Source organism: Vulpes lagopus, chromosome 1, assembly GCF_018345385.1.
Source record: "Vulpes lagopus strain Blue_001 chromosome 1, ASM1834538v1, whole genome shotgun sequence".
NCBI lineage: Eukaryota > Metazoa > Chordata > Mammalia > Carnivora > Canidae > Vulpes > Vulpes lagopus.
This window is the reverse complement of record NC_054824.1, coordinates 57,045,395-57,063,243: the sequence shown is the minus strand read 5'-3', so window position 1 is coordinate 57,063,243 and position 17,849 is coordinate 57,045,395. Positions and strand designations below refer to the sequence as shown.

General features: G+C 40.7%; 1 protein-coding gene across 1 annotated transcript in view; it reads right to left on the bottom strand.

Annotated features, from left to right (window-relative positions):
* Positions 1-17,099, bottom strand: part of PTCHD4 (patched domain containing 4) — a 174,060-nt gene extending 156,961 nt beyond the window's left edge. The window contains exon 1 of the mRNA XM_041771888.1: positions 16,666-17,099. Within this exon, the coding sequence (XP_041627822.1) occupies positions 16,666-17,091 (426 nt within the window). The 5' untranslated portion in view covers positions 17,092-17,099. The remainder of the gene's footprint in view (positions 1-16,665) is intronic.
* Between the last annotated feature and the right edge of the window lie 750 nt (positions 17,100-17,849).

The window sequence follows — 17,849 nt, the reverse complement described above, 5'->3', positions numbered from 1 at the left end:
AGGGCTCCATCCCAGGACCCTGGGTTACCAACCTGAGCCAAAGGCAGATGCTTAACTGACTGAGCCACCCAGGTGCCCCAATACTTGCTTATCTCTAAAGAATGAAACATATGTTTTTAAGACCCAGGAGACACATCAATTTCCCAATCTTAAAAGTATGTTGGAAACAAAAAAGCTGTGAGGGTGGAGAATGAAGTCTACGTATAAGAGATTATGCAGCCAAAGAGGAAAAAGCCAAGAGAATATAATGACCATTTCCAAGGTCACAGGTAGAAGATGGCTAAAAAAAAAAAAAAAAAAAAAAGAAGATCATAACAATCAGGCTCTCCTTCACTGAAGGAAGAACAAATAGAAATATCTGTTTTAAAGAGATATGAGGAATAATTTTCTTCGAGAGGGATATTAAATAGTAAATAGGTTACCAAACGAATTTATATACAGCAATGCTTTCTGAAATGTGTAAATTAGATAACCTTCCGAAATTTCTGTTAATGAAGCCTTATGAAAATATATGCATAAAATGCGATGCTTATGCATTCCTTTAGAAATGCATGCCACAATTAATGTATATTCCTTAGAACAGTAAATAAAAGTGAAATCAATTCTCTATTTTATATGCCTTTGCAAAACATGAGTATGGATTCAAATTTCTCAAATGCTTTTGCTTTTTGCCAAAGATGAAGTATTTAATATAAAGACAGTAGTGAGGTACCAAATGTTTAACTTTCTTTTTATGATATATAATTTCAAGTTTTCAGTGGCCGGTGGCACACATCACATCACTCATATGGACTAGGAAAACATCCTTTACCTCATTCTATCAAATGATTTATAATTGCCATTTAAAAATAATAAGCGAGGGAGTATATGATTTGTGAATCCACTAGGCTGCTAATGGAAAAGCTCTCTGCTGACCCAAGAAGGGCACTTAAATTGTTATGGCTCCTATGTAGTTAGAACTACTTTAAATATTCATTGCACTTTAATGAACATACTTTTCCTTTAATTAGACATGGTGTTAATACTGTTTTAATCTGAATTGATTTGCTGATCTGGGAAAGCCAAGATCTGTTTATGAATGAGTTAGAAGTCTCAAGCTTGCTAAAACCTAGTAGTTAACCTTCCCAGAACTCCTATGTCCAAAAAAGGAGTATAATACTATTTTCATAGATGAAAGGATACAAGACATGGGATTTAGCTGAAGATTAAGTAAATTTTGGCTAAGCTAAAGCTGGGAATATTTTGAAATTCTTTAATATCATGCTTTTAATACTCAAAATGTGACAATTAAAAAGATCATTAATTCACTTGACCTTGCATTCATTCAACACATATTTATCTCCTACTGTATGCACAATTAATGAATTGGTTACAAGGTAGCAAACAATGACCCTCTCATGATATGAAGGAATTTGGGTTATCTTGGTGAAAATCAAGGAGCTAATAACAACCTAATAAAATGTGGAAGGCTATTTTAGGTCCTAGTATTATACTTCTTTGAACTCTCAAGATTTATTACCTTTGGCTCTATCATCGTAATATTTATCATGTGCCTACAGGTTTTCTTCATTAATCTCCTTACAAAAATGTATTAAATAAGCATGCCTTGTTAAAGTGTCAGGGGATATATTTCCCCAATGGCTAGCAATCCAGGATATCTTTGGAGCATAACAAATTGATTAAGACATCATATTTCTGGCCAGACAATACCAGATTAAGGAATTCCAGGAGAGAATGAATTTGTTTATTTATCTGAAGAGCTCTCAAGGAGGCAGTTTATCTGGTGGGGAAATGGCACCGTGATTGTTGGTATCAAGGCAAATGTTCTCTCCTTTGGGACCTCAGACAAAGCCTACCACTGGGTTTCAGGGGAAAGAGCATTTCCCCCTTACCTCTCATCCTCTGCGAAATTGCTGGGTAGGATAGCAGGATCTTTCTGGTCTAAAGTACTTCAATGTTTCAATCTGGTTATCCACTGCAATCATTCATACAAAGGCTTTGAAAACACCAATGCTCAGGCCCTCTCCCCAGAGATTCTAATTCAATGGTCTGGGGAGGGGCCCCAGGGCATCACGAAATTGGAAAGTTCCTGAATTGTTTCTTTTGAGAATCATTGAGCTATAGCAAGTGTAAAGCAGTAAAAATTACTTCATAATAGGATCAGCCACAAACTACTCTTAGAAGCTGGATCTTGGAAGTGGTCCTTAACAAAGTAATTTATAGCATGTTGGAGTTGGTCTATAAATAAATCCGGTCCTTCTAATTTTTATCCAGGGTTTTTCTTGCGACACCTGCTCCCTTGGAACTCTTTGACCTATATTTGTATCTTGCTTTCGTAAGTGCCTATACGTACAAAAGAGACATTTGAAATCATGTAAGAAAATGCTCTTTTCCTACAGCTTCTGTTAACAAGCCAGAATATTTTGCTTTCTTTCTTATGCCTGTTAAAGATAGTGAAAATCAGTTCCAAAAACACTGCCCCAGAAACACTCTAAAGTGAACAATAAATGAGCAATTAAGTAAATTATGTCAGTTACTTGCCAGACTTTTGAGCAACTGATAAAATTATAATTATGAAAATGCTTATTAAAAAATGAAAATAAATGGGATAAAAAAGACATATACTGTATATGATAGCTGTGTATTTTATAGTTAAAGACTAGAAATAAATTATTTATAGAATTGGTGAGTGGGCTTGTGAGAGATTTTTCACTTGGTTTCCTAATCTTTCCTTGGTATTATGGTGCTGTTGGATTGATAGAAAAAATAGCTATAGTTTATTAAGAAACTACCAAGTGCCAGAAATTTTGAAAACTTACAGAATAGGTATTAATAATACAATTTTTAACAGAAAAACTTAAGGACAAAGGTATTAGGTAACATGTCTGAGTCACAGAGCTAGTAAATGACAAAACTGGGTTCAAAGATGTGTCTGTTCCTTTTTTTATTACCCTATTCATCATTATTTTGAAAATTTAAAAGAAGGACTCAGTAAAAGCCGTGCATCCCATCTCAATCCATTTAAGAAATATGACCTGACCCACCTCAATAAAAACATTTGTTGTTTTAGGCTGTCTAACACCATCAACATGTTTTCTGTATACTAAGGTGAGGGAAAGATGAGAGGTGAAGATCTCTTACCAATTTAATTATCAATTAACAAAATATTCTATCAGGAAAGTCAAGTAGGATAATATCACTTTATAAACAACTTTTTAAAATAAGTCACTAAAAATGTGAAGTTGGGCATTGTTTAGTCAGGGACATACTGATAAGAAGTGATTAGTCGATAAAAAAAAGGTCTAACATTTCTCAGCCTAGAAAGGATCCAATTCCTTAAAAATAATCCCTAAGGTAAAAAGTGTCTGGAAAGAATGAAATGATAATAAAAGTCAGGTTGCTAATACCAGTTTTATGTGCCATTCCCTTAGAGGATATGCTCTATCTATGAAAAGGGGTCATTAAACTAGTTCAGCCCCTGAGCTGCTCAGTCCCCTGGGGGCTCCAGCAGGGTGTGTGTCTGTCTCTGGGGCACTTACTGGTGCCCCACCATCCCTGTCCTCATGCTTCATTACTCAGGCTTTGCCTCCTCCACCCAGGAATCGGCTCTAAAGAGATCATCCCGTAAACTGCACTGTGCAGGAAGACCTGGTTCCTGGGAAGAGAGAAATGAAAAGCTAGACTTCATTTTTTTAAAGCTAGAAATGTGAACCCGAAATGATCACTGCTCTTAAAAGTTCTATAATTTTGAAGGAAAATAAGATTCTACTTAACACATAAACCCCTAAAAAAAAAAAAAAAAACAAAAAAAACATAAACCCCTTTGTGCTGTTGAACGCATGTTTAGTGCTACGCTTCATCTTTGTTTCTAATGCAACATTTCATATGTGGAGGGAGTAACCTATCCTGTTTAGGGGTTCAAATTTTGGTTTGCTAATATTCTCATGCTACAAATTTTCACTAATCTACACTCATCATCTATTTTCTTTAATTAAAATTTTCTCTTGTGTGTAAATAATCTTCTCATAGATAAAATATAAAATGAAAGACATTTCTGCTAAATGGAATCTTTATCCAGTGGAGTCTTTGGATTAATTTCTCTTACTCATTCAATTTTCATTTTACTAGCAAATAAATACTTGGAACTATTAAAACAATAAATGTAACTTGGATTTCCTACAGGTACAATGTACAAATAAGGTCATAGTTAAGAACTTAAATTTCACTTGCTTGTAGCCTCACTTTGAGACAGGAACTCTGGCCCCTAAAAACTTTTACCCATGCATTTCTGGGAATCCTTCTGCTATCTTCACTATATCCCAAATAGACTTTTCCTGGTCTTCCCCTCCAGCCCCCTTGGCTGATTGCCACTACCGTGAGTTAGCACTGGTGCTGATCCTTGTGACTCTCTCAAGTCAGTGCTCTTCTGATGTGATTCTGTGAATTCATATACCGCTGGGCTGCCAGAAAAAATACAGGACACCCAGTTAAATCTGAATATCTGGGGCACCTGGGTGGTTCAGTTGGTCAAGTATCTGCCTTAGACTCAGGTCATGATCTCAGGGTCCTGGGCTTGAACCTAATGTCAGGGTCCCCACTCAGTGGGGAGTCTGCTTCTCCCTCTTCCTTTCACTCTGTGATCTCTCTTGCTCTGGCTCTCTCTCAAATAAACACATAAAAAATCTTTTTAAAAATCTGAATATCTTTTTTTAAAAGATTTTATTTATTTATTCATGAGAGACACACAGAGAGAGAGAATCAGAGACATGGGCAGGAGAAGCAGGATTCATGCAGGGAGCCTGATGTAGAACTCAGTCCCAGGACTCCAGGATCACACTCTGAGCCAAAGTCAGATGCTCAAACCACTGAGCCACTCAGACATCCCTGAATATCTAATAAGTAAAAAAAAAAAAAAAAAAAAAAGCAATATATACAGGGCACACTTTTACTAAAAAATTGTCCTTTGTCCAAAATTCAACTTCAACTTGGTGTCCTGTATTTTTATTTGCCAAATCTGGCAACCCTATCAGGTGTCCAAGCCATGTCATGCTCACAGCAATCTTTCCTGAACTAAAGTCCCATGTTTGCTCTGTATAGGTGGGGAAAATCTCTCTCTCTCTCTCTCTCTCCTGATGGCCTTTTGGCTCTTTAGCCCAAAGCTACATTGCTTGCACTTCATATATCTCAGGGCCACTCACAGAAACAGCTTTCAGGGTCTATCTGTGGCCATCTGTCTCTAGGGTTTAGACACAGCCTAAGAATGTCAGACTGAGGTGGGCTTTTTTCCTGTATTCTTAGAATCCCCCCCTCCCCCAAAAGCATGCCCTACAGCTCTCCTTATTGGCTAGCTCCTCCCAAGCAAGTCAATTTATATGATGAAGGCTACCACCTTTATTGGCTCATGAGGCACATACAGTTTTATTTTAGCAAAGACTTGCAATAAATCCATAATAAAAGTTAGACTGTGATTAAGGGAACTGCCTTCAAAGTAATTCTAATGTGCGTGGAAGTGTTTTTTACTTTTGGAAGCACTTACAGAAGCTCCATGAAAAAAAGTGGCTTTGGGGCCTCAGCTTTTAAGAAATGTGTGTGATTTTGACAGTGTGAAAGAAATTCCAAGCAAAAAGAACAGTATGAATGGAGGTAAAAAAAACAGGAAGTTCAGGGTGGGCTTACTTCAGTTTGGTGACAATGCATGAGACAGCATATGATGTACTGCAACCTGAAACTTACATGGAAAGTTGGGGACCTGGCCAAGGAAGGTTCTCCATAGCCATGGTCAAGAGTTTGTAATTTCTTCTCCAGGCAATGGGAAGCACTTGCAGGATTTGGTTAGAAGAAAATATAATTAAGAGATGTAGATAGTCCTGTTACATAGGCTATGTTCCAAGTGTGAGAAATTATGGGAGAGAGATTATATTATCACACAAATAAAATAGATAATAAGTAATGAAGACCCAGGGGGAGCAAGGAGGAAGAAAAGGGAAAAAAATGAAAAGGAAACCTTGGTATGAAACTTTGGTAATCCATTTTAACCAGCAGAGGAGGTTTTTGTTTTGTTTTGTTTTGTTTTTGTTTTTTGTTTAATTTCCAATGCCCATGCCTCTTTCAGACTAATTAAATCAGAATCTCTGGGGATGAGACTCACACACCAGTATCTGGAAGGCTCCCCTCGTGATTCCTACACTCAGGCACGATTGAGCACCACTACTGTAGAACAGGGGTTCTCCCACTTAAGTAGGAATCAGTCACCTACAGCGCTTGTTGTGTGCCACTCTTGGAGTTTCAGCAGACCTGAATTGAGGTCTGAGGATTCACATTTCTAACAAGTTCCTAGGTGGTGTGGATGCTGTGGGTCCAAGGACCATGCCAGGAGAACTTCTGATGTGGAATGGGCAGGACTCAGTAGTTAATTAGCTATTACTGTGTATATATGTCTTGGCTGTTTGAGGGTGGGGGGGTAGGAAGAATTCATTATAGGTGATGGACATTCTGACCCTGAGTAAATGACAGAATAGAGGTGCCATTCAAAGAGTCACAGATGTGGAAGAAAAGAGGTGTTTGTTTTGAATGAGAATATTGAGAGAATAGGCCGTGAAAAATAATGTTTTGTGGGGGCCATTATAAATATGGGAATAGTAAGAAGAGGGAGCCAGTAAGAAGTAGAGAATCGGAGACATCAGAGACATAGAAGGAGAACCAGAACAACACAAATGTCTAGGGGGAGAAAAAGGTCAAGGCTAGCTCTACTAAGAATATCACAAAAATGTAACCTCTGAGATACTTCCAAACCCAGTGAACACAGAAACCTTGAGGTCCCACACTTTCCTTATCTGCTCTTTCCTATCCTTCACAAAGAGAGGTCACATTCAGAATGATAACCCTGGAGGCAGCTTAAGGTTTTTAGCACAAAAAACAGAGGGATCTGTATCCCTCATGCTGCACTTACTAAGGAAATAAGGATACTACCATACCACAGAAAGATTTTCCAGCTTTGAGGGTTGAGACAAAAAGAGCTTTTCACCTAATCTGGATAAGGGCAGAGCATCAGTGCTCAAGGAGTTAAGCCACTGGCAGTGGTCAAGAATTTGCAATGAACCAGGTGGTGGTCTAATGCTGCACACTGATCCTGCTCATGGTGTGGTTCATGGACCAGTAGCCTCAGCATCACTTGCTAGAAATGCAGACTGTCACCCACACCAGACCTACTGAAACAGAATCTGCATTTTTAACAAGATCCCCAGGTAACAATTAGAGCTTGAGTAGCATTGCTTTTAGGCATCCTGAACTCATTTAACCTACTCAACTCTAAGAGGTAGGGACTATGAGGAGGGAGGTGAGTTACAAAGAGGTGAAAATATTTGCACAGAGTCAGAGAGCTAATGGGGCAGAGCAAAGATCTAAACCCAGACAATCTAGATCCATAGTCCTGGATCTAATTGAGGTTGTTACACTAACCCTCAAAAACTATGACAATGGCCCTCAGCACCCTCCCCACCATCTCTATAAACTTCCATCCACAGTGGCTCTTGTCCAATGCTTCTAAGGTACATGTCATCCCCTTTGTACTCGGATTCTACCTCCCAACCCCTGTGTGTTAATATTCTCACCCCTTAGATCTCAGCTAACAGTCACCTCCTCGAGAAGATCGTTTCCGACACCCTAAGACGTGGTATTCCACTCTCACAGAATCATGTATTTTTCCCCCATGATCATCTGTAGTCAGGAATATATGTGCTTTTTTTTTTTTTTTTTTTTTTTTTTCCGGCTTGGCTTGGCTCAAACTCCTGGAGGGCAAATGCACTCCTGTTTTGTACATCCCAGACCCCCAGGGCCTAAGACCAAGCCCAGCATGTAGCAGCGAAGCAATCATCGCCTGAAGAAATGTGCTTAGGAATGACTTTTGAATCAAAGGTGTGTCTTACCCATATTAGCATGACCTGTAGTGACAATCAGAACCAAACACTCTCACCTTCCACGTAATTAAGAAACCTGGTGAGGTGAAAGAGCAGACATGATCATTCAAAGGTAGTGTACACTTTGTGGCTGAATCGGAACCATCCAGGCAAGGCTCCATCTGCCACAGACATTCAGGACCTCCTGAAGTTAGGAGAACCCTTTGAACATATTTCCACTTCCTGGAATCCCGAGCCTGTACTCTCCCTTCAGCCTTTGAGACAGCAAAGGAAAGTCAGAGTGGCTCAGGTGAGGCCTCTCCATGTTGGGAGGGTAGCTCTGGAGGGAAAACATTGGCTGTTCTAACCTACAAATCCTATAACTAAACAGAGTCCATTCATCCTGAGAGCTGCTCATCAGGTACCTTTCAGAGGCTCTGATTTCCCTTGAATGACAGAGAATAAGCCTTGATTTCAGTGAATGGCTCTGCCGTAATAATCCTGCCTGAGAAAAGCATGGATTGCAAGGCCACTTTAAAAATATGTTCCACTGTAATTTTGTATTTCATTTTCCCAAATACTCTTGCTCCTATGGATAGTTCCTATATCTTGTGTTCTCATATTATATTAACATAATTAAGCTAACTAGGCCTTAATGTTGCTACTCTTGTGAAATAACAGCAAAGGGGCTTGAGAAAAATGCTGCAGATATACTTTCTTAAAGAGATGGTTAGATTTAATTTCAACACTTTTGGAAAATATTGAACGACAGTAATCAGCTTTAAGCTTAACCAGGTGACAGGCCCGACTACAGATGATAGGGATGAGGGTTTCTCAGTGTAGAAGAGCTGCTCACTCATTCTCCAGGCGTTTTTTTCAGTGTCTTTATCACATGACTCAATGATACCGCTACAGGCTCAATTACTCAATTTTCTTCTCGTGTTTTTGGTCTGAATTGACATGTGTTGTTACTTCAAGCTCAGCCACAAATGAGGAATCCTTAGGTCAACTTTATGTCTTAGACCTGAGCTTCTCCAACTCTCAAATGCATAGGGGTCATCTAGAGGCCTTGTGAAAAATTCAATCAGGTGTGACCTGGGAAACTTTAATTTCTAATAAGCTCCCAGGTAATACTGATGCTCCTGGTCCATACATAACACTGTGGGGAGCAAGGTCTTAGAAAACAAAATGAAATTGATTCTGTGGTTTAAAATGAAACTCAGCACCCTTGTAAGCCAGAAGCATTGCCTAAATGTTGCTTTGTGCCAGGGCTATGATGAATGTAACCCTACCCACCAGCATTTGGGCAGAAACAATCCAGAGAAATGAATTACTCCCAGAGGGTATCTGTTTCACTCAGGAAACAAACAGACCTCCTGTCCAATCTAGAACTGTCTTATGCAAATCTAGAATCTTGGAATTTCCAGAATTCTTCTTTAAAAATATTTATACTGAGCACATAAGAAAGTGTTTAGAAGTATCTAGAATAGGTTTGAGCATATGCTGATCCTTCTAAAACTGAATTAAAAGCAATGTGGTCCAATAATGATGTAATAGCTCTTTGGGTTAAAATGGAAAATACTGGGACACCTGGATGGCTCAGGGTATGATCCTGGAGTTTAGGGATCAAGTCCCACAAGGGGATTCCTGAGGGGAGTCTGCTTCTCCCTCTGCCTATGTCTCTGCCTCTGTGTGTGTCTCTCATGAATAAATAAATAAAATCTTAAGATGGAAAATACTCTCCAAACACAATATAAAATACTCTCCAAACACAATATAAAAGCAACATATAACAGCTTGTTTCAGTTAAATAATGTATATCATAGAAAAGATTAAGAAAACAACTGTTAGAGCTAATTATTGCTTAAAGTGGCAGCAGAGGTAAAGAAGTGGTTCATTTTGTGGGGGAAGTGGTTTGTTCCTTCTATGCTTCCCCCACATTGTATGTGTCTCTTTGACTTCTCTTCTCTACCCTTAACCCCAGGCTTTTGGTAGTCTTGCACCTGAGAGGGAAATACCAGCAGATAAACTGAGAATAAGCAAATGAGAAGAATGGAGAGAATGATTTCTGTTCCTTTTTTAAAAAAACATCCCTTAAACCTTGATTTTCAAAAATGAAAAGAGTACAAACAGAATTATGAAGATCATTTAGTTTAGTTAAAAATAGGTCTTTGTTGAAGCCAAGGAGAAGGAGGTAGACCCCCATACCAAGCAAGTCTTTTGTCCATTTGGGTGCTTAGTGTTGGAGGATGTTGTCAAGAGAATGTAACCACCAGTTGACCCACGAGCTGGACCTGGGTAGTCAGAGGCTCCTCAGCCCCTCCCCTGGCTTTGGAAGATATGTTCTGTCCACTATTCTCATAGTGGGAAACGTTTTCAAGGATGCACCCTTGAGAGAACAATGTGTTGTTGAGACCATCTGGACAGTGTATGTGACTGAACCCAGTTAGGCCTCGATATAAACTTTTAAGATTCTTGCAGGCCAATATAGAGACCTACTCATCTTGCGGCTGCTCAAGACAACCCTTATATGTAAGTTCTCTGGATCATTACACTTGTCACCTCCCAATCTAGAGTGGTCTGCTTCTTTCTTTGGTCTCTCCTTGCTTTCTTTCTACAGGGACCAGCTTTTAAACCAGCACTCAGAAATCTTTAATCCTGACATGATGACTAGAAAATAGATGTACAATAATTTAATTAGGAAACTACGATTAACATCATTCAAAAGCATAGTTCACATCTAACCAAACACATCTACTTCTTTCCACAGGAAAACTATTCTAGTATATATTCTCAAATCTTCTGTGATGATATTTATCTACTACATAGTGGAATGTTACAGAAGAATCCAAGAACTTGAAGCCCACATTGGTAATGGGACTTGTCCATTTTCACACAACTGATCTTTAAAGAACTGGGTTTAGAACTTAGATTTCCTGAACATTTCTCAATTTAGTCTGCAGTGTTTTATGCCATGCTATCTCATCAATCATTTTTCCTGATGCCAATTTTTAAAACACCCAAGCTTGTCTGGCACAAAATCCCCTGTCTGAAAACCCTGGGCCACTTTATAGGCTTCCCACTTGCTGTTGATCCTGGAGACTCACCATGGATTGTTCAGAGTTGCTGTGAAATGATATTAAAGATGAAATCATGTGCCAGTGAGGAATTTGCTAAACAATCTGTAGCAGGTTCCACGGTAGTTAGAGGGTAGGAGTTTGCCCAGACTGGAAGTTTTACTCTCTTGTGGGTGAATAAGAGAAGTGAGAAGAGAAGAGTAAGAGAAGAGAGGCTTCATTTCACCATTTTAGGGGCTGGTGATCTGACTGAGTAGGAACACTACTGTGAAAGGTCAGCAGTAGTCTTTATTTTTTTTAATTTTTTAAAGATTTTATTTATTTATTCATGAGAGACAGAGAGAGGGAGAGAAAGGCAGAGACACAGGCAGAGGGAGAAGCAGGCTCCATGAAAGGAGCCCGACGTGGGACTCCATCCTGGGTCTCCAGGATCAAGCCCTGGGCGGAAGGCAGGGCGCTAAACCGCTGAGCCACCTGGACTGCCCAGCAGTGGTCTTTAATGTGGATTTGAGATGACTTGAGAATTAGGACACTAGATTTTCCTCAGTACAAAGCCTGTTGCTACAAAGAGTGATGCAAGGTATCATAGGACCTAGTCTACTATTGTGATTAAGGATATAAATTTTGGTATAGACGGACATGGATTTAAATCCCAGCTCCAACATGTACTACGTCGGGGACCTTGTAGAAGTCATTTGACTTCCTGGTCTTTAGTTTCCTTACCTATCAAATAAGAATACAAATATTCCCCTGACTCATAAACTCGTAAAAATAACATGGTGTGTATAAAACACCAGTACCACTTAGTACACAATGAGAACATTCAATAAGGTAGCAATGTTTTCCCCTAATAAGAGAGAATCAGACGGTGTCTTGTTGGCTCAGGTCATGATGCCAAGGTCCTGAGATTGAGCCCCACATTGAGCCTTGCATCAGGCTCCCTGCTCTGTGGGGAGTCTGCTTCTCCCTCTGCCCTTCCCCCTGCTTGTGTGGCTCTTTCTTTCAAATAAATAAATAAACAAACAAACAAATAAATAAATAAAATCTTTTTAAAAAAGAGAGAGAATCAGAAAGGTAAGCCTAAATCAAAATATCCTAAGATCCTGACACAGATGTCTTATAAGATTTCAGAATAAATCAGAGAAAGAGATCTATAGAACCATTTTTCTTGGAAATTTCTAAGAATAATGTTAGTCCCCACTCTCCATGTCGGCTTAAGTTGCCCTTCCACTGAGATTGGAACTAAATAATCAATGGCAACATCCTCTGAGCCTGGAAATGTACCCAAAGAAACACTGCCCTTTATTAAGAAACAGGAAAGTCTTTCTTTGCACCTGTTCTTAAGTGTAGTATATTGAAGCACAGATAATTCAGTTAAACATCTGTTCGTAGGCGTGATATTAATGAAATTTAACAGGGAGGACAGGCTGCAGGGGAATCAAACCTGCTTCATTTATTTCTCATCATTTGCCATGGACTGCATTTGTCTGCTTCTTCTTTACCTGTGCCTTTCACTGTGGTAAAAATAAACAACTGAGGGCATGAACATTGTTACTCTCTTAGAATTAGCCAGATGGAAAAGTGAGGTCACGATGACCTATCATGAGAAATACCACCTGCCAACACCTGAGCCACTTGAATAATCATGGAAAGGTTTCTTGGAGTCCAGAGTAGTCCTTGCTTAAGGATTTTGAGTGCCTTATTGGTTTTATTCAAGAGCCTCGTTTTAGCAAGATGGTATGTATTTAATTAAAAATTCAGTCTGGCCACATTGGATTAATTTATGCAAGTGATATGTAGGTTTACTAAGGGAAGAAAAACAGAAAAAATGACTCTAAACCAAAAACACTTTATAGAAATCTGGAGAATGTAGAAAACACCTTTAAAAAAATCATGCCACAGAGGTTTGAAAAGTGATGATAATTGACTCTAAACCAAAAACACTTTATAGAAATCTGGAGAATGTAGAAAGCACCTTTAAAAAAATCATGCCACAGAGGTTTGAAAAGTGATGATAATTGACTCTAAACCAAAAACACTTTATAGAAATCTGGAGAATGTAGAAAGCACCTTTAAAAAAATCATGCCACAGAGGTTTGAAAAGTGATGATAATTTTGTGATATTACAGTACTAATGTACAAATCAATCAATAGGCTAATCAATGATGTGAACACTATCTACAAAGAATCAGATTAGGTTGGGGTGCAGGAATAAATATAGAAGGAACACAGGACATGACCTTTGTGCCTAATCTGGGATATAATAATGGATATAATTAAAGATGTTAATGACAAATACACTTAGAGAGTTCATATCACATAGATGTAGGAATTGTAGATTTTGTCATCTTTTCTACAGTTTTTGAAAATGTGTATGTTTCATTTCTTTTGTAGTGTCCTAAGCTGAGTCCTGCTTTTTCCATACCAGCTTTATTTGAGCCTCTGTTTGGAATTCCATACCAGTCAACTTTCCATGTCCCTGCCTCTCTGGATCACCTAGTCAAGAAAATCATGTTTATCAGAAGTTCTAAACTGTTCGGTGCTCAGGATGACTCAAGTGTCTTAATTAACATTTGGAAGATGCCTTTCCAATTGTCAGAACTGTGTCTGGCTACTTCTTTCTGCCAATCAGTGTTTATGCATTTTCAGACTGTCTCTAAGAACTGACCTACTGCTTTCTTCATGTCAAGAGATTGCCAATTCCTACTCTCATTATCCAGCCTGTGCTAGTTAGTTTGCGTTTTTCCATAACCCCTGATTCCCTGGCCCATCAGTAGCATTTTCTACCATGAAAATTTTCCATGTTGATTTGGGAAGGGTGGTGACCCAAGTACAACAGAGGAAAGCAAAATGAATTCGAGGGCCATAACACATGAGTACAAACTTTCCCCTCAAATCACGTACACTAGACGTTCTCAAACTTTACCACACATCAACATTGCAGGGACACTCTTTGAGAACCAGTGCCACATTTGAATCAAAATCTTTTCCAAATAACACGTAATCCAAACAAAAGGCTGTCTCATTTTGCTCTGTGACAAGGAGTTCTTAACTTAGAAGTCCTTGGAGACACTTCGATCAGATTCAAGGTATCCATGGTACTTACTGCACAAATTATATTTTATGTTACATTCCCATGGCTGAGATTACCTCTGGATGCTTGAGAGGGCCCATTGCTCTCAGAAGAGACTCAAAGTATTCATTTTTCCCAAACAGCTTCTACAACTCCCACTAATGCCATGCAGAGAGAGTCAAGCCAGCACATTTGAGGAGACATTGACATTAGAATATACTAGAATAGGGCTCTACAGTTTATAGAGCTGGCATATAATTCTCCTGTTCTTTTTATGGTTAATAGAATAATTTTATTACTACACTGGTCTTTGTGATCAATTACTCCATTCTTCTATGATTACTCACTGACCCCTACCAAGATGTAGATCTATTAACCAATCAGCCAAAAAGTTTAGATGGAGCTCCAATTATAGGCTTAGTGTGGTGTTGACTCAATGAGGAACCCAGAAATCTCAGAGTCCTTGCTCACAGATAACTCTGGGTGAGGTTGCCGACATATATCACTCTTAAGCCCAGTGAGAATAAGATCCTTGCTTATCTTACCCCAAATTCTGTCTCGTAGGCCTAGAAAAGCCCCTAGTAAATCATAGGAGCACAACCAATTATTAAATGAGTGAATGAAAAACCTCAGGGGTTTACTTTGTAAATGCCATAATAACATTGCCAGGTAAACGAAATATTCACCGTGGCCGATTGGACAAAGCTCTTACACCTGGAGGGTACTGCTGAATGAAGGAAACAAGGGACCCAACTAATAATGCCTGTGAATAATCTGCAAACTTGCCTCAATAGGGAAAACAAGTCGAAACTTAACTATGACACAGTTTCCAACCTTTCTTTACACCAGATGTTTGGCATAGGTAATAACTGAGGTAAAAGACTGTAGTCTGGGAAGATCACTTCTCCACTCCATCCTTTTCTGTGGCAAGTGATAATATTGATGGCAACAGATTCAGGTAACAAAAAGCAAGCTACCCAACCACATATATTCAGCATGCCTCCTTCAGTAAGTGTGAGGCAGGCCAGCCCTTACCTAGATTTCAAGCTGATGAATCATCTGTCTAGTTTCAGTAAACCTCAAGGGACTGCTCGGCTTTGTAAAGCTGAAACCCTGTCAGCCTCTGGATGCATTTAAACAAGGACAACATGTTAAAAGGAGTCAGGTTATGAGGTTTCCTGAGGAATCCCTACTTTCTGAGTGCTTGAAGTCCTCTTTCAATGCACAAAAAAAGAGCCTTTTAACTAAAAAAAAAAAAAAAACCGAGAAAGTTCTTTTTAAATCGTGTATAGATGCTGACTATATCAGATACATTAACAGAAATATTCATGATTTCCTATATTAGGCCATCCATTTATCCAAACTGAGGTCCTTCCTATTCCATTATCTCCATGGAAGCACACACACATAGCCTTATATGTATTAGAAGAAAGAAAATTCCTCCTTCTTGGGAAACACCTGTCTTGGGAGTTCTTGGTTGTAGCATCTGAGCATGCACAGGGTCGAGCATACAAATGGTGCAGTGACTCTTTTGGAAGTCACATTTGTCCCTGAAACTTCAGTCACCTGGAGACTGCATGCCTCATTGCCTGCAGCAGCTCAATCCTGACAGTGGAGAATGAGTTTAGAAATCTCATTTGAGCAACAAAATTTGAATTAAGAGTTTAAACAGCACAATATATTTAATGTTGAAATGATCTTTTTTTTTTTTTTTGCAATTTTTGCTGACTGTGGAGTTCTTTCTTTTTTGCTGTTGGGCTATTATAATCATCTTGGTTTGGTTTAGATTTTGTCATGAAAAAGGGAGATAACAGGATTCAGTAAAATAGTACATCAGTTAGCTCCATTTCCCCATTTTTACACACAGAAAATTTCTGCTTCTTTTGCTATGCTAACACACTTACACATAATTCCTGGAATCCCTACTACATTCATATCCACTGCCTTCAGACACACACTCACAGGGCACCAAAACACAAAATCTCGATATGTCAAAATCAAACCAGGCTGAAGATGTAAATAGGTGGATATGGCACCAGGTGGATGTGTAATCAGTAATAAGAAATACATTGAGCCCCATAATGAAAAGAAATCCCCCAAATTGTTCAGGACTCCCCCTCCCCCTTCCATTCACTGATTTATTAACCCTGAACAAAGATGTAATTGCAGGGTCTCAGAAACAACTTTTTTTTTTTCTTTTTCTTTTTTTTTTTTCCATTTTTGGCATTTGTTTTGTTTGGCTTTGAATTTCTTAATATCTAGTCATACCATTCATGGCCTGTTTTCTTCACTCAGTTGCCCATCTTCCCCCCCTCCCCTCCGAGAAATGAAAGAAGCATTAGCTTCTGAGTCTTAAGGATGAGACCTCTGCATTTTCTTTGCTTGTTTAGGGCAAGAAATGAAGTGCTGCCTCTTTAATTGGCAGAAGCATGCAGGAGGAGCATACCTTTAATTTAGTGTTGGGATACCTCACTTGCACCCTGGCTGTTGTCTTATTGGAGACGGCAGCCTGCCTGAGATCCTCTAGCACTGAAATAATATCATCCAGCACGCATTTCTTATCCTGATTTTTCAACACACACAGATGGGAAAAAGTATAATTATAGCCCTTGTGGTTCACCTTCATTTCCAGCACGGCTCGGTGGGTCTGCAGGATCCCCTCAGCCTGGAGCAAAATATTGTCCCCGGGTGGGGAGAGCAGGATCACCCTGCCATACCTCCCAGGGGTGTGTAAGTCCGAATAGAGCTGGCTTTTGGACTGGTCCAGGGGGAAAAGGCTGCTGGCCAGGCTGCGCTCGATCTTGGCCAGGCTGTGGCTGGGAGCGACCAGGCGCTCCAGGTCGCCCTCGGGCTGGAAGCGGTTGAGCGCGCTGAGGCCGAAGGTGATGGTCAGGACTGCGGGCACGGTGAGGAAGAAGACGGGGTGCCGGCTCACGCACAAGCCCAGCCTGTGGCAGAACGACTGGAGCCCTCTGCGAAGCACCTGCCGCAGCATCCTCCACCAGATCCAGCTCGCAGGCGCTCCCGGCCGTCTTAAAAAGCACATGTGACATGTGTAAGCGCCTGGCTCCCCCCGACTCCCCGTGCCCCCCTCCGGGCCAGCCCCCTTCCCCGGCCCCGCCGCCTCGCCTCCCCGCTCCCCGCGCTCACCCCCGGCCACTCCGCCTGGTCTCGCCCCGGCCCCACCTCCATGCGCTCCTACTACTCTTTCAAACACTGCAGCAAGTTGCAGCAAGGCGGGCAAACGCCGACCGCGCGCGTGGGGGCCCGCGGCGGGCGCTGCGGGGCCCCGCGGGGCCCACGGCGCCGGCCTCCCCGCGCCCTCGCCGCCTCCCGCGCCCCTCTCACCGCATGAGCCGCGCTCCCGCGGTCTAGCCCTTCATCTCGGTGCTGCAGTCCCGGCCTCCCTCGCTGGAGGTGGCTCGGTGCGGAGCGTCCCACAGATGTGGATTTCCTCTCCGTCCTGGCGGGGTTCGGTGTCTAACTGAAACCATGTGCCTCGGTGTTGTAAGAAGCAGACATGTGCCCCATAAGGGGCGGGGGGGGGCGGGGAGGAGACAGACTAGAAGGGAGGGAGGGACTGGGGGGGCAGCTAAGCTTTGCTTTTTTTTTTTTTTTTTTTTAAGATGCTGGCAGTTATTTTTAGAGTTTTGTTTTCCCTCTTCCCTCCTGGCTGGAGTGAATGGAGGAGGAAACGGGTGAAGGTGCTGCCGGCCCATTGGAGCAAAGGCAGTTAGAGCCTGGGGTGGGGGGGGGGCGTGGAGGGAGGGAGCTCGAGGGCTCCTGGAGGCGAGCAGCGTTTTT